The sequence below is a fragment of the Molothrus ater genome, chromosome 5, assembly GCF_012460135.2.
Source record: "Molothrus ater isolate BHLD 08-10-18 breed brown headed cowbird chromosome 5, BPBGC_Mater_1.1, whole genome shotgun sequence".
NCBI classification, from domain to species: Eukaryota; Metazoa; Chordata; class Aves; order Passeriformes; family Icteridae; genus Molothrus; species Molothrus ater.
In genome coordinates, this window is record NC_050482.2 from 7,307,922 (window position 1) to 7,333,729 (window position 25,808).

The 25,808-nt window shown below is 45.8% G+C and overlaps 1 protein-coding gene across 7 annotated transcripts in view; it reads right to left on the minus strand.

The window, feature by feature from the left end:
* Positions 1-25,808, minus strand: part of FRMD4A (FERM domain containing 4A) — a 367,728-nt gene that overhangs the window by 80,835 nt on the left and 261,085 nt on the right. For all 7 annotated transcript variants that reach the window (XM_036400308.1, XM_036400309.2, XM_036400310.1 and 4 more), the window contains 2 exons: positions 19,364-19,458; positions 12,253-12,345 (listed from right to left, as the gene is read on the minus strand). In XM_036400308.1, coding sequence (XP_036256201.1) covers positions 12,253-12,345; positions 19,364-19,458 — 188 coding nt within the window. The remainder of the gene's footprint in view (positions 1-12,252; positions 12,346-19,363; positions 19,459-25,808) is intronic.

Genomic DNA, 25,808 nt, shown 5'->3' on the forward strand with positions numbered 1-25,808 from the left:
GGTCTCACAGTAAGACAGTAGTTACTAACCTTGCACAGTTTACCAGTACCTTAAATAACAATGTTAAGGATGACAGGGAATGATCATAATCTAATTTTTTTTTTGGTTGAAGTGATTTCTCAGAACTCAGGAGAAAGCTCAAACCCTCAGTATCAGAAAAACCCACTCATTTGCATTGGCTGATTGCCCCAAATATTTGCAATTATGTTAAAGCCCATGATATGTGTGAATTTATTCAGTACTCCATGTCCTGCCTGCTCTGAAGGCCTGATGCTTTGGCAATAAACTTTGTGAGAGCTTTGTGAGAATTGACTCCTGTCCTTAATTCTGCCTTGAGATCTTTTTTTTGGGGAAAAAAAATGCTCTGGATACTGTCAATGTAAATGACTGATCATTCCATAGAGGTATGTTGCATGTCCCTGTAGTAACAGAGGAAGCATTGCTATGTTCAGTGAATGTTAAGGTGAATTTTGCATTTACTCAGTGTTTTAGGTAAGGAAAATTAAATAGATTGTGATGCTTTTTGGTAGTGATCTTCAAATTGCAGTGCAGTGACAGCAATGTTCCTTACATAAATTCCAGTGCTATCGTGCCTTGTCAGAGGCAATTAGAATAGGGAGGGTGCCAGGGAAATGGTGTCTGCACCAGGGACTTTTAAAAACCCAAATTCCTTAGAAATCTGGGTTGACATACAGGGTCTAGTTACAGAGAAACCCCACTCCCTGACCCTGCTGTCTGGGAGCAGACAGACCTGCAGACACCCCTGGGGCTTCACACAAGTGCTGAAGGGATTGTCCACATCCAGCTATTTGCAGAGTCCAGGGCCTTACATGCAGCCTACTTAGGGGGAGAGATCAAAGCTTTGTAGTGCTCCTAAGTGTCTTCTGAAGGCTCCTCAAAACACTTTACTTCCTGACAGGCAGAACCAACTCCTGGCTTATTAGAGTGAGAGAAACATTTTGTTCATCTGCTGAAGGGCTCCTGTCTGTATTACCCTTCCTTCTCCCTCTTCAGAAGGGAAATAAAAATAAAGCCTGGATAAAATAAAATAAACCCCAAGAAAACACCAACAACCAATCAAACCCACAAAACACCAACAACATTTTTGAATGTAGTGATGATGAAGCACAAAGATTTTTTTTTTGGTTTTCACTCTTTCACCTCCTGTCCTTAAAGTGGCCTCTTTGCAAATAAAGAAAATAATTGGCTTTAGAAATGCAAAAATTAATGCATTAAAAAAGGAACCTTCTTACTAGATCCACTCTCTGAGTGCAGCTAGCTTCCCATCTGCTGAATTAATGGAGAATAATGCTAATTTGACACATTCTGTGGTTCTTGAACAACCTTCTCTTCTTATCACTGCTACAAGTGCTCTCCAGGTTATGGTGGTAGGTTTTCATATTCCAAGGTCAGAAGAAAACATGAAACATTTTTTCCATTTTGAATCCCAGTGAAGGTTAGCCCCAAAGCCTTTTGTTTCAGCAGCTCAAACGCGACCGCTCTCACCATCACTAGAGGGCAATATTGCATTTCTTAAGGCTGCAGGGAGCTTTCCCAAGGCTTTCCACATGGACATAGATCGTTTTCTGTACAAAATTAAGTCTCTGGGAGCACAGAGCCTGCACATGATACTTCATCGCACAAAGAAAACCCAATTCTCAAGTGATCTCCAGAGTGGAGACTGAGCTGGGAAGCTACTGGCTCTCACACATGCACCCAGACAAATGTGAAATGTGTGCACCAGGAAACTGGTGCTACTTAAAGGAAAACAGATTTGCAGAGGGAACTCTTGTGGGATTTTCTGTGTGGCAAGCTCAGAAAACCTGAACTGGAGTAGATTACCCTGAATTCACAGTTGGTGCAGTAACAACAAAAAGTGCAGAGAAAGACATTTTTTTTTGCACTTATGACTAGTTTCTGTCACATCTCCTCCTGTTTCCATCTTTTATGAGCACAGAGTGAAGGAACCCACACTTTACAACGACCAATGTCAATGACTAAGGAGGCAGGCAGCAGCATCCAGCTGCTAAGGCAATGAACCAAGAGAACAAAAATCTGGGCTGAATTCCCAACTTGGACACAGGTTTCCTTTATGACCTTCAGAAAATCATTTAGCTGCTTGGGCTGTTGAGCTGGGCTTAGGAAACACCCCTCCCTTCTCTGCCCCCCTCTGTCTGTTTTGCCTGCTAAGCTTAGGAGCCTTTGATGGCGTGTTTCAAGATCATCAGTTTTGAGAGGCAGCTCTCAGATTTCTGTTGAGGACTCCCCAGAGAACAGCATTCCTTCCTGTGATGTGAAGCTGATGTGCCTGGGATATAATGGATAGGTTGAACAGGGGAATAGGCAATACAATGTGTCCAAGACCTCTCTGCTCCACTACCTGCATCTCTTGCAATACACACCCAGCAAATAGTTTTGCCTCCAGCAGCTCCCACTAGAGGTTTCTTGATACCAGCAACTGTACCTGTGAGAAATTAGCTGCTTGCAGGAAGGGGGAACACCCCATGAGACTTGGGGAGTGTAAAACCAAAGGAATGATTTTGGAGAAAATTTAAAAGATCAGCCAATGTTAATCTATTTCTGCATTCCCCCTCCCTCCCCACCCCCAGTAACTTGTAATTCATCAAGTACATTTTCTAAGCATTAATTAAATAGACCAGTGAATATTATGCTGGATAATGAACACAAAGTGCCTATCTTAGCTGCTCCCTCTCAGCAGCAGGGAAATAATAATGAGCACTGCAGAAGGTGTCTTGGAAGACTTCAGAAGCTGCTGCATCTGAAATGTTTAAGGCTTTTTAGCTGTGAGGACATGTCTCATAGTGATCAGATTGCTCTCTGTTAAGCATTGGTTAACTGACAACTTTCTCTGAGACAGCTTAAGCCCCCTCAAGCTGTGATGAATGGCAATTCCCATCACAACCAGCCAAGCACAGCCTCACAGTGGTGCTTGTGGAAACTCCTGATCCTTGGGTGAGGGGAAACTGGTACCACCACAATTTCTCCCTTGCATTACACACAGGCTCATCCACCTCTGACTCATGGCTCAGAGAAATGCCTGACTGGGTCCTGGACTCAGCAGTTTCATAAGTGGTTCTTCAGGAGATGGAGAATCCCTTAGTGCTGCTGCCAGTCTTGTCTGTGAACCCAGGTATGTCTGTGTGCAGGTGGGCAAATTCAGCAGTGTTGGGAAGGTGTTTGGACACCAGTGCTCTGTCCTTGCAGTGGGAATAGAGGAATTCAGGACTGCCAAGCACCTGAGCTGGTGGGGTGCTTGTGTGCACAGTGAGAAAAAAAATGAGCAGCACTCCTGATCTCCATACACTAAAAGAAACTGTCAAATACAAAATATTTAGCATTGCCTCTAACACCCAGCTCTAGACATATCCTGTCAGCCTGAACTTGGCCATCTATCACCTAGCAGGACCAGGCTCTCTGCAGCTGAGTTGCTGACTGGGCAGATAGACTGTCATAGCATTTGAGAGCACAAGCCCATGTGTTTACTGCCAAGCAAAACCTGCCAAATGGTAAAAATATTTCACTGTGATCTTCACCACAGTGGTATTTCAAAACATGACCACAGCAAATGGATGTCATTGTCTACTTCAGGTGTCTGTCTTTCCTGAGGCAGTGATACCACCCTCATTCTTGTCAAGTTTGAGTCTGGTGGGAGCCAGCTAATCCAAAAACTTCTATTCACATCTTTCCCAGCTGGCTGACTCTGATCTGGTTGGGATGCAGGACAGACGTGTCAGCAGAGCTCAGTAACCCTCTCAGTGGACTACCCCTTATTTCATTATTACAAAGGAATGGGTAAAGGAGAACACCCCTTTTCTGCCTCATCCATCCTGAGGTCTGGCTCATTATCCCTCACCGCATCATTCAGAACCTCAGAGGATAATTTGAAAAATATGAGAACATTTGATAACCAGAAAAATTGTATGTGTTGGTATAATGGACTTAAATGCAGATGTCATTATGTCCAGTGTCGCATGCTAAATGAGAATTCTGGCCAGCACAGGCTGCACAGCTCCTTTTATGTTCCAGCCCTGTTTGCTAATAGTCATGGCTACACACTTTTATGTGCTGCCACTTAGAAGCAGACAATGCTCATGCTAAATAGTTGGCCTGTTAAGTAATCAGTCAGGAATGAAAATCAGCTAAAAAGCTCCATTTACTTCTCCTTCTGCATTGATTTTGCTTTGGATCCCATGCCATGTCTCCTCTGCTCAAGCCCCACCACATCCAGCACCTGGGATTGGTATGCAGGGGACAGGAGGCAGCAAGAGAAACCTGTGTCAACTTTTACCTCATTGCAGGGGAAACCATAACACTGGAAATGAATTTGATTCCAGAAATACAGGGAATCACAGCTAACAAAATAAACAAAATTAACCTGAGCCTATCCCCTCTCTCTTTCTCACCAGCTGCACTATATTATGAAGTTGTCTGCATCTTTACCTTCTGTATATACATTTTTCTTGGTGCTTCTAAAATGTTGGCCTACTGAATCCCTGGAAAACCATGTGCTTTGGGGATATTTGCTCATTCCTATGCCTCATCTTCTCCATGTACAAAATACTTAGGATTCTGCTTTGGAATATATAGAGACTGACTCTCTTCATCTCTTCTAGGCTGTATATCCTGGGAGTCTCTGCAAAATACCAAGTGCTCCAGTATGAACATAGAGAAGGGAAGGAATCAAGGTGGAAGTGCAGCTACATTCCTCCCTCGTATTTGGTTACAGCATCAAGCAAAGGCACTGACCTGAGTATAGTAAGTCCTCTGCCCCCTACCCACGTGGGGAACCTGGCCTGCCCATGCTTTAAAAGCAGCAACCCAGCTCAACATAGTCTGTAAATTGCTCCACCACTGCAATGTCCCCTAGAGCTTAGCTTGGCTTGCAAGAGGAGTGCATCTTTGCACAGAAAGATGTGGTTTTGTACAAAAGCTGTGGCAGCTCCTCTTGGCTTGGAGTGATGTGCTTATCTGTCCCAAATGTGAGGTGAGGGCAGTGACTGGATCACAGCAGCACACTGCCTTCCTCCTCTTTTCCCTCAGTTACCAGGGGAATTGCCCCTCAATCTCCTGAGCATCAGCTCAGCCCTCTCCTGCTCTTAGGTCATTACCAAGAGTCACATCTTGGTTATCAAAAGTAACTTGCTTGGGGCACTGTCTCACATAACACCACCCCTCAGTAGCTGGAGAGCATCTTTTATTTGAGGATTTCAGACCATTTTAGGAATAGAAATCCCTCCAGCTGTCCCATGTGTTGTCAGCAGCACATGAAAGAAGGATTTGTCTGTCAAAGCCTGGAATGAGGGTCATTTATTTACTGACTCAGCCCTTGGTCAATGCCATGGTGATGGGACCCCTCATGGCAGACCTTCCTGTTGTGCACTGATGACAGCCCATCACACCCACTGGTGTAAGGTATGAGCACACAAATTGCAGTGAAAACAGAAACAATGTCTGCATGACTTTGACCCAGTCAGAGAATTCGTGTGTAGGCACTGACACAGCTACTGCAGCTTGATCCAAATTAGCTACAAATCCTACACTGACAGAATCCATCATTTCTGCATGGTACCTATCATGCAGCCTAAATGCTTCCCAAAATTAGACAAGACAATGCTGCCAGCATCAACACATTCAAAATGTGGCTCAAAACAACAAATTTCAGAATGCTGCTTTTTCTTCCCCCTCAGGTAGCTGAATGGAAAGGAGAAACAACTTATCCCCTTCTCTCAACACAGCTCACTTATACAAATATATTCCTAGTTAAGCAGAAAACAGAAATGATGTTATGGGACTCGAGAGCCAGACTGCTATTAAGATGTGTGTGTAATGGATGGCTTAGCTCAGAGCTGTGTGCTAAGTAGCAGAGCCCCATTAGTTCCCTTCCTCAAGCAAAGGTCGGTTTTCACACAAGTAAATCTTCTGACTGGACAGAAGTTTCTCGTATCTCTAAAGAGCCTCTGAGGAGCACAGCCTCCCCGCAGGCAATTTATTACACCTTCCCCCGGGTGAGCAGAGCAGGGGGCCACCCTGGGAAGGCTGCAATAAATTGTCTGCAGGGAGCCTTGTCTTCCAGCACAAACAAGGTCTGAGTGGCTGTATTTATACACTGCGGCTGCCTGGGAGGAGGGGGTTTGCAGGGCTGCCGGCTTTTGGGATCTTCCTGCTTAGCATACACACAGCTGGTGCACACCAAACAGCAAAACACATGCTGTGCAATGAGATCTGGGCTATGGCAGGGACTTTAGAGACAGAGCAGCTCACAGGAGCCCCTGAAAGCAGCTTGGTGGAACTGGCTTGATTATGTGGGCTCTATATTCTGTTTTTTGCTATTGTTTCTACAGCATCCCACAGCAGTGCACAGAGGTGTAGAGCTATAATGTGAGCAGTAGATGGCTCTTTGTTTCCCCTTATATGTAGCACAAACTCAGGGATTTTCTGGCTCAGTACTGGTACTGGCAGTGGTGAGGGAGACAGCACAGCTGCAAGGAGCTCTGGGAAGAGACAGCTATGAGAATGTCCATGTGCCATGGACAGCTAGCCATGAGAATGTGGATGGAGCCTCCCAAGGAGCTGAAACATCTCAGGGCAGTTCCCTGAGCTCTCCTGGGATGATCAAGCTCCGTGGCAAACTGGGGTCTGGCACTGCCCTCCTTGCAGTGCAGAGGGTTCTGCACAGGATGAAGGAAGAACAGAGGAGCAGAGTGATTTGTGTGTGTGTGTAATTTTGCCCCAGCAACTTCTCCTGGGTGGTAACAGGTGTGATGAAGCTTGGGTGAGAGCAAATTCTGCCACTTCTCTTCCTCTCCCCTGGCTGCAAATTTAATGTGTTTGATAATCTGTTTGTGCATTTCCCCAGCCCCTGTAAACCCCAGTTTCACACCATGGGGCAGAAAAAGGGCTGTCTGCTCCTTCTCCGTCCTCAGAGGGGAGAAACAAGAGCTGGTGATTCCCTCACTCCCTGTTTGGAGCAAAGTGTTGGACTACCACATACCCTTCTCTGCTGTGGAAAACTCTGGATGGAGAAACACAGCCCATTATGTGCGAGAGAAATAAATTGCTGAGGTTAATTTTGTGTGGTTCTATTCAGCTCTTCCTGCCAAGGCAGGCTGCTGTCATCACAACCCCTAATCTCATTTCTTGGAGAGAAGCAAAGCTGAGTGGATATGAGTGGCATACACAGCCACGGTGTGCTGGGATCCCACGTTAGTCAGCTGGGGAAGCTGGGAGCAGGATACTCTGAATCTGCACCCCATAAGTGTCTCTGGCCCATGAGTGAGGCAGAAATGCATTTCAGTGGCAAGTTCTAAGGCCCAGTTAGCCCTATGAAGAACAACTATCGCTCTTCCTTCCCAGGTCAGCTGTTTTCAAATGGCCTCTTGCTTCTTTCACTGTTAGCATTAGTCCTTTTCTAATGGAATACAGGTTTAAAGATGCCTACAAAGAAGAGCTGAAAGACTAAAATAGCCTAAGGCCTCATTAACAGCTGAAATCTGGTCCAATTCCATTTAGATAGCCAGGTGAAACCATGTAGATAGGAAATGCTTCCTCAACCCTGACGGTGCCAACCTGCTTGAAATAATAATTTTAAATTTACAGACTTGGTAGGACAGAGGGATTCATCAAGTGAATAAGCCTACATCTGAGCAGGGCTCTGAGGTCAGAGAAGAGACACAGGTTTTATAAGCTTGCAACTTGTTGAATTCCAAAGCAGTCATCTTTGCATGAGTCAGATGAAATAAGCCAGATTAATTGCTCCTGAAAGGTGACTATTTCTTTCCAGTGGTTATATAGGGAGGCTGCAGTAGTTAGCTGAGACATAGAGCTGTCTGCCAGGTAAAGATCTCAGAGCTGGTGTGGTGAATCTCATCTCAGACTGCCCACCTGCCCCACCTGCCTCAGACCTGGGCCTCCTCCAGTGCACACAGAGCTATGTTCCTTCAGGTTAAGGGGGCACAGACACCCAGGAGCTTTCACTCTGTGTTTCACTGCCAGTCTCTTATTTAGGGCCACTTTGTTCTGTAGTAACTGTGGCAACCTGGCAAAATGTCTGGCCTCAATATTGAGAGTCCTGAGCCCCCACAGCTCCCATGCTGACTTCAGCCTAGCCAGTGTATATGAACACATGCCAGATGTTGCTGAACACAGGCATTCCTTTGTGGGAATACTGCCAGCCCATAGATACAAACTCTACCCCACAGTGTATTTGAGTATTGAGGATTTATTTCACATTTTGTTCCATGCCTTTCTGAAAGAAAAGCCTTTCCATGTGAGACATATTTTGATTTAGTGTGACGACTGCTGCAGTGAGTTGTCACTGTTTGGCTGGTGGAGTTGCCCTGAGAACAAATATATTCATTCCTGGGAAAAGATCCACCAGTGGAGTGAATTTTATTTGCTAAGCTTGTTCATATAAATTAACAGCATGACAAACATACAGAAGATAAAGAGATCAGACCCATGCTGGTGGTTCCTTTGCTAAGGATTGCTAATCTCACATGGCCATTGTTTGAGGATGAGAACTCACTGCAGAGCCTGGCCAGCTTTGCTCTCCATGAACAAACACTGTGTCTGTGCTCTGGTTCTCTCTCACATCAAAGCTTTACACAAAAGGAGTAACTCTGCCTTCTTTCTGTCTGTATGAGTCTGAGCAAAATGCTTCCTTCCCAGCCAAGAGGATGTACCTGTATCTGGACCCTGCAATCTCTATTTACCTTCTTTGCTGCCCAGGTCTCCACACTGTACTCAGTTTCCTGAACTTTACCCCAAGGCTCATGGTGAGAACATTTTCTCTGTTCTCTTCTGGCCTCAAAACACCTCTGTAAAATCAACTAATCAGGCAAACCCTAATTTCCTCATCCCCATCCTTTGCTTCTCCTGGACTTCAGTGGTGACTCTCATCTGACTTGTAAACTCTCTAAGACAGGGAATTAGCTTCTCCAACAACCAAGCCACCAGGGCTATAGGAAGCCATCTAGGGAAGCTAATTCTAAGGTGAGAAGTAATATCACTCCCATTCTGTTGCCCAACATCCCTCCTCCTCTGTAAGTCTACATGGCACTCCCTCTTGCCTTCATGTGTGTCTTTAGAGCCATGTAAACAGATATTAGAAGAGTCTTATAAAATAATATTGCACAATAGCCACGGGGCAGTTCACAGCTGCCCAAGAGTTCTGATTGCTTCCTAGATTCCTATGCTGTTCTCAGTAGAAAGCTTTCATTGAAGCATGAGATGACAACCTGAAGACAGGGAGGCTTCAGTAGCTGTGTAAATGAACAATGGAAGAAGCAAATTCTTACAAACCAATGCTAAAAACATCCTTCTAAAATCCCCCTCCTTTGACACAGTGCTGTGAAATTTTTGGTCTTTGATAACAGAAGAGAGGAAAGACACTGGAGATCAGTGTTCAACAATGTCAAACCCCAAGGAAATGTGTGTCAAAAGACAAAGCTTCAACAGTGCTGCAGAGATTTAAAAAAAGGGAGGAGAATTTCACACTGCAAAGCTTGTGAAACTTCCTATTTTAGGCACAGTTCTTTCAAGAAGCCTTTTCTTAAGAAGGCAGGCTTCCCTTTAAATGTACTTTTAGAGCAGGCTAAAATCTGTGGCATCTTTGGTGGGCATGCTGACCTTCAGCATTGCTGCAGGAATGTTGAGGGTAAAAACCATTTGATGGTCACATTAAAAGTGAAAATGTTTTCACTGTAGCTTTTCCTCTTCACAAATCACCCTTTACTTTTCTTGCCTGAGGCTTCATCTCTTCAGTAGTTATGCAGTGTGATTGAACTGTACATTTACTTCAACTAGAGGGAAAAACCCACACAATTACTAGATCCCGATGCAATAAACAGAATTCTGTGTCATGAGCATCTGGCACATCCAGTTACTTGTATTACTTGTATCTCTCCATTTAGGACTCCCAGCATCAACCTAAGCTTTGTCAGCTGCAATTTTGCTTGGGTAATGCAAAAAGGCATCTGCAAGCACAGGCAAGCCTTTACCTGTGACAGAGTAGGTGTCATGGGCATGAAGTTCCTTACAAATTAACACATTTGTGATTAGGTATAGTACAGCACTAATTATCTCTGCTTTCTGCCTGATGGCAGCAGGGGAGAGGGAGCATTCTGTTTATGGTATGTTTATGAATGGCTCTGCAAGCTGCTGCACACCCCCAGATTGTGAAAATAAACTCCTGTCTATTGGTGGGTCTCTTTAGAACTTTCCTTTAGCCATTGCTTTGGTTCCCAAGCCAGAACTGTGTAACAGATATTGTGGGGCCTTTCCATCTTCAGCCATCTGGCTGGAGCTGGTGTCTTCAATTGCCTTCTCCTCAGATCACATTTAGGATGGACATGGGAACTCCTTATGTGCTGGGAAACTTTTTCAACTTCTGCCAGCATTGACATCCACAAGGGAAATAAGCAGCAGAAAAGGCACAGTAAGTTAATGCCCATTTCTAACTCTTGAGGCATCTGGCTCCTAGTCCAATCCAAGTTGTAACTCAGTGTGACAACCCACTCATTACTGCCATCAGCAAGAGTATAAGCCCAGAGTCAGTCTGGTTTTCACACATGCAGGCAGTGAGTTTTTCCCTGTGGATTGAGATTCCAGAACAGGAGGGGTCACTCATTCACTAGCTGTTAGATGGATCTGTATCCTAGGATGCCTCTTGGCTGGGATCCCGCTAGAATGACTGGTCTCCACTGTGCTGCCAACGTTCATAAAACAATACAGATGGCAATATTTATGCTTGTTGAGTGGTCTTTGAAATGAATATGAGAGTGGCTCAGTAGCACAGGCTTTCACACATTTTACAGTTCTACTCTGAAGCCCAGCACTTAGCTCTTGCTCACTCAGGGCTTTCCCTGCTTTCCATGGGATCCCTGTCTTAGCACAGGCTTCCCAGTTTGGCCCCTGGACAAGATATCTGCTAACTGACTGGCCATGTTCTCAATGAGCATCAACATTTTCATGTAGCTCTAAGCACAGGTGGATCTGTATCTCTGAAGGTGCTGAAGGTGCTCAGCTCTAGATCTACCCTTACGGTTTGAAGCACCCAAAATATGGACTAAATTCTTCTCTTGGGAGATATCAGGCTAATTCTGGACTCACAGGGCTTTGTGCGGTCTTGATTTGTCCCAGGATCTATCCACCACTAAATATGGGGCCATAATGGAACAAAGAGTCTCTTCTCCTGAAAAGCCTGCCTTGTAATGGAAGTTAAATGAATGACAATCACTATGTGGAGGGAAAAAAAAAAGCTTTACTCAGGGGAAGAAATTCAAAAGTAGGTCTTCATTTTTTTGTGGGTACTATGGAATGAATGAGAGTGATGTCAGATGTAATATAACACTGGAGTGGAAAGCCTAACAGAGAAAGACACAGTTACGCTGCGCTGGCTTGTTCTAGACATGAGCTATCCATTAAAAGTAAGTCAAAACCCTCAACTTAATTTTGTACATATGCCATCCCAGCCCCTGGCCTCTCTCTGGGCGTTTCAAAACTGCAGGAGCAAATTTGTCTTCTCAGAAAATATCTCCCTTGAGGCAAAGGCACTGTGTGCATAAAAGCACTGCCAGCTTCCAGCAGCTTCCAAACACTAACAGTTCCTTGTAAAAATCCCAGATGAAGTTTGAAGCTCCCAAACTGCCATAATCTTCATTAAAACTTTTATAGTCTGGTCCAGCCATGTAGAAACCAACTGCTGCCATAAAATGCCATCATTTGCTGTTTGTGGGTAATTCACTGTAGCACTGAGTTCAGAAGGTGAATATGACAGCACTGTACAGGGATTAATTTGGTCTCTGACAGAATGCACTCTGTGGGCAATCCACAGAGGAGACTGATGGCTCACCAGTGAGGAAATGAGTGTTTTCCCTGCAGGTTGCTGGCTCAGGTGGGTTATCCTGGCAGAAAGAGGGCTTTGTTCTGCCACCCTACTCAGCTTGGACTTTGCAGCTCAAAGCCCACAAGTGTAAATACATAACATCTGACCTTGCCCTCATACAACATTTCCCTGTGGACAGCTATGGGTGTCCGTGTGGCTACTACTTGTTTACAATTGTGTGAGAAGAGTTTGCAAAGCCAAAGAGCTCAAAAGAGACCTCTGTGGAAGTGTTTGTTTGTTTGCCCACAGGTGTTTCTGAGAAACTGACAGCCTCTCCTCCTGGCCTCCAGGAAAACAGGCTGTCTGTAGCTGTATCCCATGGGAAGGGCTTGCCATCAGGCACTTACCTGACACAAAAGTACAAAACAACTGGTCCTGACTTTTTGGGGAAGTCATGTTCCAGCACCCGGCGGTCCAGCTGAAGCCAGTTCAAGTGTCCCCTGGCAAGAGAAGAGACAGTTTTGAGCCTGGCACCAAAGAGCTTTCTCACTGCTCACAGCAATGAGGTCTGAGGTGTTACAAAATGTGAACCAAAACGTGTGCTATTTGCCCTGGACTATTGCATGGTATTTGAAAAACACACAGTAAATGTTTGAGGAGCAGAGGCGATATCATCCTGGCAGTGTTTCAGTCTGGGAATCGAACTGCTAAAGTTCAATCTGTCAGGGTGAAAGCTGGCAGCACTGAGCAATCAGGACAGCCCAAAATGTTATAAGCTTCACCTTTTTATTACAGGCCCCTGGAGCAGTTGTATCATCAAAAGTCTGTCAAGATTTTCATTAGAAATCTGTATGGTTAAGAGTTTCCACGACACCTGCAGTATTTCACTCAAGGCTAAACCTGACTCTACAGTCTCAGACAGTTTATTTACCACCCAAATGCCTGCAATAGCCTCTCTAGGTTTGCCCAGCCCTCCTTTTTCCTTCTTCAGAGAGCTCTTGAAAAACAGCTGCTCCGTGAAGCGTTCCAGCTACAATTACCACATGCTGCTTTTCTTTTGCCTAGATGGTACCTGTCGTTATTTTCTCCTATAATTTATCCATTCCTGCCTTGCTGCTGGAAGCTTTGCTGGGCAGGAGCTCTGTTCTTTGACACGTTCCCCACATTGCAGAGTGCTGTGTGTGCATGAGAGGTATTTTATAAATACCATCATTTGTATTACAGGGGGCATCTCGCTCCCCAGCTGAGATAAAGGCCCTGTTAAATTAGGCACTGTGGAAATACCTAGGGTGACATTCAGGCCCCACTGAAGCTGGCCAGATTTTTTCCATTGCCTTCAGTGATGCTAGGGTTGCATCCTGTGAGCTTTTGGCTGTTGATTTCAGTCAGACCAGATTTCACCCAGAGGGAGAGGCAGCCCTTGCCTTCAGTACTCTGCTGTCTAGATGAGCAAAGGGAGAGAGAGCTGAAATGATTTGGGGGAGAATCTTGCAGCAAATAAAGCAGGAAATGGAACTCAGATGTCCTGAGCTTTATTCCAGTGCCTATTCACCAGCTCATGATAATCCTCAAGAATAATTCTCCATTCCACTGAAAATGAAAAAAGAGAAAAAAACTGCCTGCTTTGAAAAAAAAACCCCAACTCTTAAATTACCTTCTAGGATTGCCACAAGCTTTAGCAACGTACCTTGTATATACAGGGTACATTGCTAAGGCTTATATATACAGCAAAGGACACATACAGCAAAAACACTCAGCTTTCACAAGGGTTTTCATGTGCATGAGCTTTGGGCAACTGAGAAACCCTTTTACAAAGTAAGCAATGACATCCCTGTAGCAATTTAACTGGATTTACAGCCCCCCCCACTCCATCTTTCCCAGAAAAATAAATAAAGGGGAAAGTAGCACTTTCAGGAGGCTTTGAATCACCTGGCTTCAATGGGAATTTCTGTTTATGTACTGTTTATGGAGGTGCAGAAGAGGATGGGCAGCTCAGGGACCTTCCTGCCCGGGCAGCTCTGGAACCCTGCTGGGACATTGTGTGTGCTCACCTCAGCACAGCATGCTGCCTCAAGCCAAGGGGCTCTAAATTACTGCTGAGCTCCACCAAGGGCTTCTAAATTACTGCTGAGCTCCACCCATCACTCTCGTGGGCTCAGGATCAATATGTCAAGAAAGAAGCTCTCCTCAAATTTTGCCGTGTAGGAGTCAGGCATTCAGTTTAAGCAGCTTTTGCATCTGTTTTGCAAAAGTACCAAGACTCAACTAGGTACCAGTGATATGTGTGGAGTCAGGGACTTTTCAGACTCATCTTGGACATCTTTTGGTGTACAAAAGGAACAAAGCTTGTTTTATCCCCTGCTCTAGACACCCATGTATTTCTTTCCAATATATTGTAACTTTCAGACAGCTTTTTCTCTAGATAAAATTTTAAAATATTTTTTTTCTCTATTGTTTTCACTTTATGTAAAAGGCAGCCTATACTGTGCATTAGGGGCAAAGACGTGCTGGCAGTGTGTCTGCTGGAAAGGAGGGATATAATGCAGATTTTCAAGCCAAACTGGTCACCCCATATGTAGCCACTGCAGTACAGGGGCTGAGGACAAGTCTGCCCAGCCTGGGATCAGGGTGAGGATTGCCATATTAACTCATCTTGATGTAGGAACTAACTGGTCTTGCTCTGGGGAGGATGCATAGCTGGGCATGCAGCAAGATGCAGGGGTTTTCCTTCCATCATTTCTGCTGCTGGCATGCTAGTGTGAGATCCATGCACCATTCTAGTGTGAGATCCATGCACCATTCCCTGTTGCTCAGCACAGATGTGTACTTTAACAAGGTTTGGCTTTTAGAAGGCAGATACTCCAGGCTGTCAAAAATAATCCCCATGGAAAGATTCTCAGCCTAAAAACGTAGAGGTATCTAGCCTTCCTGCTGCATCCCCCTTCTTGAAATCTGTAATTTTACCTTTTTTTTTTTTTTTTTTTGGTCCTGAAGTGCTGCTCTGCTGCTTTAACAGGCCTCAGGAAGGCTGAAATTAGCTGTGAAGGCTCCAGTTACACGTGGGATTGAAACTAGCCATGCTCACCCATTCCTAGCCTAAGTACAACCTGAGCATTTACCATGTAGGCCATGGTACAAAATGCTGTCAGAGCAAGGAAAAGCCCCACTAAACCTGACATCCTATGCTGAAACTGTCCAGTTGCATTTGTATCACCAGTGCAGCAGCCACCAGCAGCTGATGGTGTTACACACCAGATCCCACTGAGGGCGAGCTGTTGACAATGGACTTACTGTCTACCTCTGTGTTTATTCAACAGCAATGTCTGGGTTTGCCTGACGTGCACAAGGAAGGGTTGAGAAGCCATGGTGCACAGAACAAAAAATCACTTCAAGGTATTTCTTATTTTGAAAAGACTTGCTCTTTTCATTCTCATTGCATTTCAGCAGGAGCAACTGGTAGGTATATACATATGCATACCAATTCCACATTTATGTTGATCACATACACAGTTCTGAGTACTGGATTGTCTCATCTTCCACACTGGATAACACATTTAATTGCCACCGAGTTTTTAGGTTGAAGAGTTTCATTAGTATCATCTGCATGGAGCTTAATCCAAAGCTCCTTCAGAGGAGGAAGGTCACTTAAATCCCTGCCAGGAGCTAACTGCTCACTGTACTCAATTACTACTTACAATCTTTCATCACTGGGGGCTTCTGCACTGCAGATTGTCAGCTAACTCCTTGTTCTGAAGCATGGCATGTAGAGAACAGCAGCAGTGAGCAGTCCCTGGTATCTGCCTGTGAATGTGGGCTATCAGGGAGCCAAACTCCCATGCCACTGCACCAGAGAACGCTTTGCTCTGGAATCTGTCTTCCTGTTGTCAGCAGAACTATTCACAGAGCACAATCCCATGTAAGACAGGGAAAAGTATGGGAATATAACCCTAGGCATGTAGTAATCCTGACAGTTTTCAGGGACCAATTTAGGCAGCTTGCACTGGGATCCCATTCATACATGCCCATGTCTAGCTGGATTTCCTTCACAGCTCAATTTAGAGACACAAAGTAGCTTTTGTTTGACTATTGCCATCGATTTGTTCTTTCAGATATTTTTATCAGTGTATTTAGAAATAATGGTGCAAACAGTTTTGGGGGACCTATAGGGAGGTCAAGTACTGGAAGCCAGATAATTTTCCTCTTGCTGGTTGTACTCATGTTGGCAGTTAAACTGGTGTGTCAATAACAACCCCATCATCACTTTAAGGAAAAAAACCTGGGTCCATTTAGGATACAGAGTGAGTATGGATTTTGGTGCCCAGGGTCCATTTTGTTGATTGTGTGCTGTAGTTCTGTTTTCTTTTATAAGTGGCACATCAATGACTACTTTGCCTCCAGGTGGTTCTGTTTATACAGTTTTACTGCTTAGTGTCCAGTTTTCTGAAAAGTGGATCCACATTGATTTGTGTTAAAAAGGTATTTGGGCCAATGAACCAACTCACACTCTTTCAGTGTCAGACTCATTCTGAATTAAATGGACATTGAGAAAAACCAATTCACATAATATAACCCACATAAACTATTTATATTTCCATCAATTGCAACAGAAACAAAAAACCCTTTAAGCTCACAGATTTTCTCAATTACTTTTGAAGAGGCTGAGAAGCTCATGAGGCCATAAGAATTTAACTATACAAATTTTCCAACACAGTGGACTTGGTGATAAAGGAACTGGTCTAGTGCCAGAGCAGGACGTTATTCTCTGAGCTGTGCCCTCTGTTGGACCAGCTGTTCAACCAGGATGTGGGACACCTGCTCCCTCACTCTGGCTCTGCCACATGGCTGGAAGGTGGAAACAGGCTTCCCCCCAGCTCCCAGGGATGAGAGGGTATTCCAGGAAAGGGTGCTCCCCTGCTCTGTGGGATGCCAAATTTGGTAGCTCTCAATGGAGCAGGTGACTCAGATCTAAGGGCAAGTGAGGGATGTGGAAACCCTGCCCATGGCCCACATGGGGAGTCTGCAGTGAACAGAATCCTGCCCGCTTGCTCTAAGTGACTGCTGGAGGAGCTGATCTGAAGGGAAGGGGTGGTTAGTGGAGATTCATAACCAGCTGAACTAAAACCCAAGCTCTTCCCCCATCCCTTTTCACTTCTAATCAAGCAGGATATTGCTCTTCTGGCTTCCTGTGAAGCTTGGCCCCTGGTGCTGTACAGGGACACCCTTTTGACCTGTGCTCCCCTGCAGTTAATGGCTCACACTATAAAAGGTTCCTATGATCACTAAAATAGGAGGCGTTATTCTCCCCTCCATAATAGTCTGACAATCTAATTTTAGTCACGCTGAAGGCAGTAATGACCCTGTATTATCACAAGAAACTATTAAGTTGCCAACGCAAAGGTTGTTCCTATTGATTTTCTTCTAAGGTTGTCATGATAGAGCACAACTAATGAATGGAAATCCCCAGTCTAAATAATTTCTAAATAAATTACTCTCATAGAGCTTTTACTCTTAAATAGAAGAATTGATTTAATACTTTAGTGGCTTTTCTTCTTTCTAAACTTGCCATTTAGCCGACTACATTTATGAACCAGGCTTGTTCTGTTTCAGCTGGTTATGAGTCCCCTTCAAGTAAAGCACATGGAAACTCAGTGGAGAGTGAAGAAGTCCCTGAGGGCTTGTGTCACAGAATTAAAGGGTTTCTTTTTACATTCCTGGTCTGTATTAGCTAAAGGATTGGGTTATGTGCCCTGCAAACAAACGTTAAGGGACTGTTTTTACTACTTTTTCAAAAAAAGGGATTTTTCAAACTTCCATTTCACATTGCAGGTTAAGATCTGTGGTATAGACAATCCAGTTTATTTTCTGAAGCTGGCTTGGGACATCTATCTCCAAGACTCTGCCCAAGGCCCCAGCCATATTCTTTGGCTGTGTTCAGTCAAATAAAACAATTGCTGGTTGTGCCAACTCTCTTCAAAGCATTTTACAACTGAAGAGGTAATACTTTTGTCAGAGTTATTTTCACAGCACTGAAGAAGCCTCAGTGCAAATGTCAGTGTCACTATGGGACAGCAGAAGGGCTTCAGACCAGCTAGGACTTATTGCTTGTTTCTGGGCTGTACTTCCTTGATTTAGTGAGGTTGTCCCCAGATCTTTCATCTGGGCTGGCTGAGCATCTCCTGGAAAGCACATCTACAGGGCTGAAGGTGACCAAGTGAGTGGATGCCACCACCTCACCCTTTGAATCCTGCCTGGACAGTGCAGATCCATCTGCATCTGCTATGTAGCTTCAAGCTCTGCCAGCTCTCACACTTCCTCACTTTGCTCACCCAGTTAAACCTGGAAGTTCCAGGGGAGGCTGGGTCTCTCTAATTGCTGACACCTCCTCATTAGCTTCCCTTGCTCTCCCAGAGGGGCCCTGTGCCCACCCAGCTGAACTGAACTGAGAGCTGGGACTTGCTGCTCTCTGGTTACAGTTTGAGAGGTGCCTTGTTTCTCACCTGTGCTCTTGGGACTGTTAAGGGAACATTTTTGTCTCCTAGTGTGCTGTGGCTTCCCTGCATGGCTTTCCTGTGCCTCTCAGGCAGCACCCACTGAGTAACTTGTTCTCTCCAAGAATAAACACAGTGATAGGAGCAATTTCTTACTCCTGCTTTGTAAAAGGCAAGTGCCTCCTACTGTTTCCCCTTGGAGGATTAGTCTCATTAATTTGTGTTGGGTTGGAGATCTACAGGGCTGAGCTACTCATGTCAGTGAGCTGGGATGGATTCTGGGATCTCATCTGATCTGGGTCCTGCTTCTGCACGTGCCTGTTGCTGAGCATTCCTCCATCCTTGGAGCTGTGTCCTGAGATGGCCTCAGGCTGTCCAAGGCAGGTGCTTGCCAAAGGATTGACTTTAGAGGGGTGATTGCTGCCGAGATGAATGCGGATATGTTTGTGCAATTATCCCGCAGCCTCTGATTACCCGATCCTGAATCATTATTCCAGCAGATAATTTACATTTCCCTGCCACTTCAGCAGGAGAGAGGAACTGGCTCGTGACAGCAATACTGCTGACTCAGCTGTTCTGGGGACACAGTGCTGGCTTGAAAATCTTGGTTTTTTTAAAATTATTTAGTTGTGGGAAGCCTCTTCCTGATTAACATACAATGAAAAAACCTATTGCCAACCAAGGTGGGTGTCCATACAAGACACAGTCCATACGCCAAGGATGGTGTAACTCCTGAGAGAAAACAGCTGGAAAAATGTAACAGGGTGGTGCAGTAGCACTGAGGGGTCACAGTCTGGGACTAATCATTGCCTTTGGCAGACCTTTAATGTTTCTCTGGTGCAAATTTTATTCTTGTAATTTAATCTGGGGGTACATATGGCCTGTCCTGAGACAAACCCTTAAATTTAGTGGTAATTTGGTCCATGCCTTCCTAGACCTTGGTCTAGGACCTTGGTGTACACAGTATTTCTACACCAAGATTTTCTGTAACCAAGAGTTGCCTCTTAAGTCTTTGATTTCTCACACTTACGTTTCATCTGTGAATGCAATTCCAAAGTACTCCTTCTCCTTCAGGTTGAAATGAGATGCCACCAAGTCAAGCAGCTCCTTGGCCAAAAGCTTTGGCTGAAAAACAAAAATGAAATAAAGTGATTAATGAGGAGAATTGGATAGAACTGCACTGTGCTTGAGGAGGAAAACACTATCCTTGAAACTACTGCACAGCTGCTGCTTTTATGTTCCCTCTGGTGTTCAAGCTAAATCTGCAAGGAACATTAGCTCCTTGAAATGAGCAGTAGTTTCCCTTCTAGGTAAATACTAAAAACCTGGCAATTCTGACCTATTCAGCACTTAATGTCTCTGCAGACAGATGATTTGCTGCCTGCCAGTGCTCGGATCTACCAGGACCAGCCCACTCCTGCCTCTCTGATAATTTTACTTGTTAAAGCTTTTTATCAAGGGCCTTTGCAAACACAATTCAGACACCCACTCTCTCACACACAGTACAGATATATGCTCATAACACTAAGAAAATACATAGTGCCAAAAGATAGGATGTGACGGGACCAAATGAGAAGTAAACGACGGAACAAAATAGTTTCCCATTCACTATTGCTTGTCATATAGAGATAAGGATACATCCTCAAATTTAGGCACTTGGATGGAAAGACAGGAAAGCAGCACACACTTTCAAAATACTCTTTGTAAGACAAAAAAAAGCCAAGCTCAGAGAAACAGAGGATGGTTCATTACTGCCTTTTCTGCAAAACCTTAATTGTCTTTTAACTCTAATGTGTTCTCCTGCCTCTATGAATTTTCATCTGCTCTGCTGGGCTCTGGTTCTTCCAACCAGATTTCTGAAGCCTTGGCAATAGCACAGCTCATCCTGTCTCTTGTAGGAAACAGGGGTACAAAGGATGCAGATACTGCAGCCTTGTAATAGACCCAGATGCCAGAGCTGCAATTGTTCCAGCAGCACTGGCACAGCTGGGGTCAGAGATCCCAACAATATTCCCTGGTGACTACTTATAAGGATTTGGTCTACAAATCTCTGTGCTGCAAACCTCAGTGGAAATAAAACTGTCTGCAGGCTTGACTGCCCCAATGAGTCTGCCAAGCAGCTGAGTCAGTTACCCCAGACATGAACCTGTTGTTAAATGGAGGTGAAATTATAATGCTGTACAGAAAACGAGTGGCAGGGACATCAGAACCCTGCTGTCCTAATCAACTGCTCTGTCCTATAAACACAGCTGTAGTAGAAAAAACTCTCTGATTTGTACCTAACTTTCAAACAGATTCATAAAACTCAGACTGTCTGAAAATGTCCCTAAACCCAGCACTATCACAGTATCTGACATAGCTGGGACAAACTTCTCTGTATATTTCCCCGTTATTCATATGAGCATCACAGCATTTTCTACCCACCCTATAGGGACATGCAATGCATGGGGGGTTTCTAGGTCATGCCAGCAAAGAAAGAAACAATAGCTGTGCCTAAATGCAGCCCTGGCTTGATGCAGCTTCTGAATGAATATGAGAGAAGCTGCTGTGTAGGAGGAACAGCCTGGCAGATAACAAATAGGTAGGATGCAACCAGCTTTGTTTTAATTCCAAGTCAAATTTCTCAGGCACAACTATTGGAGGCTCTGCTATGACAAGACTGGTGACTGCATTGACCTTCACTCCTGAACAAGCTCCCAAATGGTGCTCAGAGATGAATGGAGCAGGCATGGGATCATGGTCAGGTCCCCTGTCCCCTAGAGTCCAATCAAAGACCCAAGCAAAGAGCACACCAGCTACACCAGTCTCACTGGGGGCTTCTCAGGTACTTCCCTCCTGGCATTGTGCTGAGTGGGATGGACATTTGCAGCATCCCTGTCTCCTGCAAGATGAACCTCTCTTTGTCAGAGCATTCTAAGGACAAGCTACAGTTTGACTTATGATATACACAAATATTGTGATGAAGAGGATGGCAAGACTGCCAGGTGAATTCAGAGATACACAGGCTCAGTGCAGGTAGTTACTGGGGGCACTGGGTGAGTTTTCAGCTTAACAACAGACAAAGGAGAGGGAGGAAGAGTGTTTGTTTCCTGTTGTAAATGTACAGTTTGAAGCCTTGCTTTTCCCCTTGCCCAAGGGTCCCTGCTCCTTTCTCTTCAGGGTGGCCCAAATTCTCTCTGCACCAGAAAGGGATTTCTTCACAGCCCAGAGCTACAAGAGGAGGGGTGGGAATGCATGGCAGGACTGACTCCTCCATGGCCAAGGCTGTGGTGGGGACAGTTGGTGGAGGTGAATCCAGGCACCCCCATGCTGGAGTGTCTTGCAGGCTGGGAGCTGCGTGGCTGTCACTGCCTGGTGCCCAGTGCTTCTATGTGACTCAGTTATTTGACAAACGAGCAATTGTGCTGCCAAGCAAGGGAGTGAGCCATCAGTCAGCCTGGCTGGGTGTCTCACCTGAGAGAGCAGGGTGGGAAAGAGTGGTGAAGCATCATGTCTCAAACACAACAGAGTTTTCCCAAGCCTGGGTTAAGCACATGGAAGTTACAGGTTGAGCTTTTGCAAGAACGGAGCTTTTGCAATAAAGAGTTGATGTGTAAGAGGCTGCCCATGGAGATGGGGAAGGTGTGGGTCCCTCTGTGCAGTCAGACAACACTGCCACAAGGGACACTGGACAAGGGAGAAAGCCCCTTCTGCTCTTCAGTCACATCATAGAGAAGTGATGCTCAATGTCCCTTGCCCCATGTACTGGTGTATCAAGAGAGGAGCAGCACCCATAACCACCTGCTTTCACCCACCCACCCCAGGATGGGTAAATGCAACATGCTGCTTCCTTATTCTGCTGAGTGAGACCAGGCTAAAAAAGCCAAGGAGAGGTGGTCAGCATGGTGTGACAGCTTTCCCATGCCCAGTGCCCAGAAGTGGATGTTCTTCTCCCAGCACAGCCCCCTGAGGCTCAGCAGGGGCACGATTTCCAGCACCCTTGCAGTGAGGCCTCCTCCAAAGCCTGTGGTAGCAGATAAGGCAGGATAACCCTTTGCCTTGCAAGATAAGGGAAAAGAACAATAGATGCAGACCCAGCACTGGAGTGGTGCCAGGTTAGTTTCTGGGCCAGAGTCCCTGAAGAGGCTTATGGCAGTGAAGTTAAGCCCTGCTAGTCCCCTCCAAGATTACTTTCCTCTCTCCCCTTAAGCTCTGCAAGGTTATTGTCCTTTCCAGTGGAATGACTCGGGTGTCCTCCCAACACAGACAGGCAACCTGAGTGTTTGCAGGGGAGGAAGGTGTCTTCTCCAAGTGGTAAAGACTCCTCCAGACAAACCTGCCCAGCAGGGATAAGGCAGGACAAGGCAGCCAGGCAGAAGCTGAGCTGCAGCCTGTCCTGCTGTCTCAGGAGAGACCCGCACGCACGCGGGATGTTCGCGGTTAATCTTCTTGCCATTCGCGATGGGAAGGCTGAGCAATGACCTCCTTTCATGTGAGCTGCACAGACAAAGAGCTCATTAGCAATGCCTATGGCAAGTTGTTTTAATTCATTATTAATTTCTGGACTTCATTTTCCAGAGGGAAAATTTTGCATTAATAAAACTTCCATCACAGATACATTGAAGGAGATGGGGACTGGTCTGTGAGAGCAGGGAAATCAATAGAAAGTGGGCCTGGGACCTTCTGGATTCAATACAGTTGGATGGTCAGCAAGATGCACCCTGTGCATCCCACAGAAATAAATCAAGGGTAACAGGTGGCATTCCAAGTAGAAGTTGAACGACGTCCTCAATGATGCAGAGCTACAGAGTTGGACTGTGTCACCCTGGGAGCTGCCCAAGCAGCTGTGGAGACCCCTCTGCATCTGCTGCTCCTCATCCCTTTCCTACCGACACCTTCCTGGAGTGCTCCATGTAACCTGTATCACAAAAAGCAGCCTGTGGGGCTGTCACAGCTGCAGCTGGCTGGCCTGAACTTGGGATGGGGAACACCAGGAGAAATCCTTCATCTGGGCTGGTGAGGGCTGAACATGCTTTGCTGGTGGGGTAGGCTGTCAGAGCAGCATTACACAGCCAGGGAATCCCCTGCTGCTCCCTCCTGCTACAGGACCCTCTTTTCAGAAAGGCATGTAAAGAACAGTGTTCTGTAAATCAATTGCTATTGCTACTAGAGAAATCAGCAGGGACCCAGTTGTAGTCCCAGCACACTGGAGCTGTGGCCCTGGGGAAGAAGAGTCTGCTCCTGCTAAGTTCTTACTTCTGCCAGGAGGAAAGGCTGAGGGCCCCACACTCCTGTGTATCCGAGTCTCTGGCACAGACACTGGCCATTTATTATCCAAACCCTGTCCCTGAGGCTTCTCTGCATGGCAGTAACCTGAGTGCTTTCTTGGCTCTGGATCCATATTTGTACTCCCCAAATCCTACTTCAGCCTGGAACAAGTTACATTTTGCAGCCTGGACTTCCTGGACTTGCAAACATGACATTTTCTATATAACCTAACATATCAGGATCCACCTGCCAGATATGATGGCACCAAACCTTGTCCAGGGGACTCCTGATACTCTGCAGAGCAGACAACTCTGCTGTGAAGTCAAGCCTGACTTCAGAGCGCTCTGAGGTTTCTTCCTTCCCTCTTGGAGAAGCAGGGGAGCAGAGATGGACTCATTAGGGGCTGCCTCCTTGTTAGTAGAATGACCCAGACATCCTTCCCTGCTCCCTGGGCCATGCCAGAGAGGCTTGTCTGAAATGATAATGCTGTGCATCCACAAAGCCTCAGCAGTGAGGAGCACAGTGAGCACATGGCTGGGGCTCTTTGCAACCCTGCAGGCTTGAAGCAGTGAACTCATTCCCTCCTTGCCCTCCAAAACAGCTGAAGTTTGTTCAAATAATGACTTAGAGGAAAGGGAGAGCTTTATTAGTGGTGTCAGGAGGTGGCAGGGAAGGGGCTGAGCCTTACTAGCAGCTCTGTGACTTGAACTTGCCATGAAGAAAGATGATGAAAAAGCACCAAAGGCAATGCAGGAAGGTCCATATAGGATCACACTTGGCTGACACTCCAAGAGATGTCTCCCTGCAATTCCCCATTGCTTAAAGGGCCCACTCCACACCCTAGACTACAGGTACAGCCTGTGCTAGCAAAAACTACACCAAGAAAATGTCAATGCATGCCATGTCCTAGCTCTGTCTGTATCTCCTTGCCTCTATTTAAAGGAGAACTCAGCACTGGCAAATTAACCACAGGGGATGAGTCTCTCTTCCATGCACTCCAGTTATCTCTGCACAGAGGCACTCTACAGGTGTTTCTTCCCAATTAGACACGATGGCAACTTCCCTGAACAACAGCAGAGCACAGAGAGCACTGAAGGCAGGTAGGGAGGGGAAGGACAAGCCTGAGAGCTCCTTGGAAAAGGGAAGCTGCATGAGGAATGATGATTCAAACTGATTCAATGTCAAAATCCCAGAGTTTCATGGCTCTTTGATGCATTTATTGGATGAGTTCATATTAGCATGAGCTCATTGATATGGGCTGCTGTACCCACTGGGGGAGCAGGCTGGGGTCTGCTCATGGGACACCTCCCCAGTGCTGAAAAGAGGAAAAGGAGGATGTGAGATACAGGTGATACAGAGCAAGACTTTGCTGCTCCAGGTGACACGAAAACCCCATTTTGGTGCCTCCTAACACCAGCCACAGTCACTGTCACACAGGTTTAGTGATAATACTGGCTTGTTATAGGCATGTGCTAGCCACAGGATGGGAGGAGGAGGAGGAAGAGGGCTTCTGGGGAGATGGATCTCTTACAGACTGGGAGAAGCCTGGCACCAAGCTGTAGGGAAGGGATGCCATCCAAAGGGACCTGTATAAGCTTGAGGAGTGGGTCCACGGGAACCTCACGAGGTTCAACAGGGTCAAGTGCAACACACAGGGTCAGGGAAACCCCTGGTATCTGGTATTCCCCAGAGACAGGCTGGGGAATGAAGAGATTGAAAGCAGCTTTGTGGACAGGGACATGGGGGTACTGGTGGATGAAGAGCTGGGCATGATTCAGCACTTGCAGCTCAGAAAGCCAAATGTGTCCTGTGCTGCAGCACAAGAAGCATGGCCACCACGTTGAGGGAGGTGATTCTTCCCCTCTGCTCTGCTCTGCTCTGGTGAGATCCCACCTGGAGTGCTGCATCCAGTTCTGAAGCCCTTAGTACAGCAAAGACGTGGACCTGTTGGAGTGGGTCCAGAGGAGGGTCACAAAGATGACCAGAGGGATGGAGAAGATCCCATCAGAGGGATGGAGCTCCTCTTTGTCTGACAGAGGCAGAATGAGCTGTTTCTGCCAGTCATTGTGGAAAATACAGCAGAAACACAAGCATTCCAGTATTCAATACTCAATATAATTAAAAGGCAATGTTACTGGGATTTGAGGCAGAGCAAAGAACTCTGGAATCATGTGTTCCCCCAGTGGAAAGACAGACTGCCCACTTTTGGCAGAGAAGCATGTTTCTCT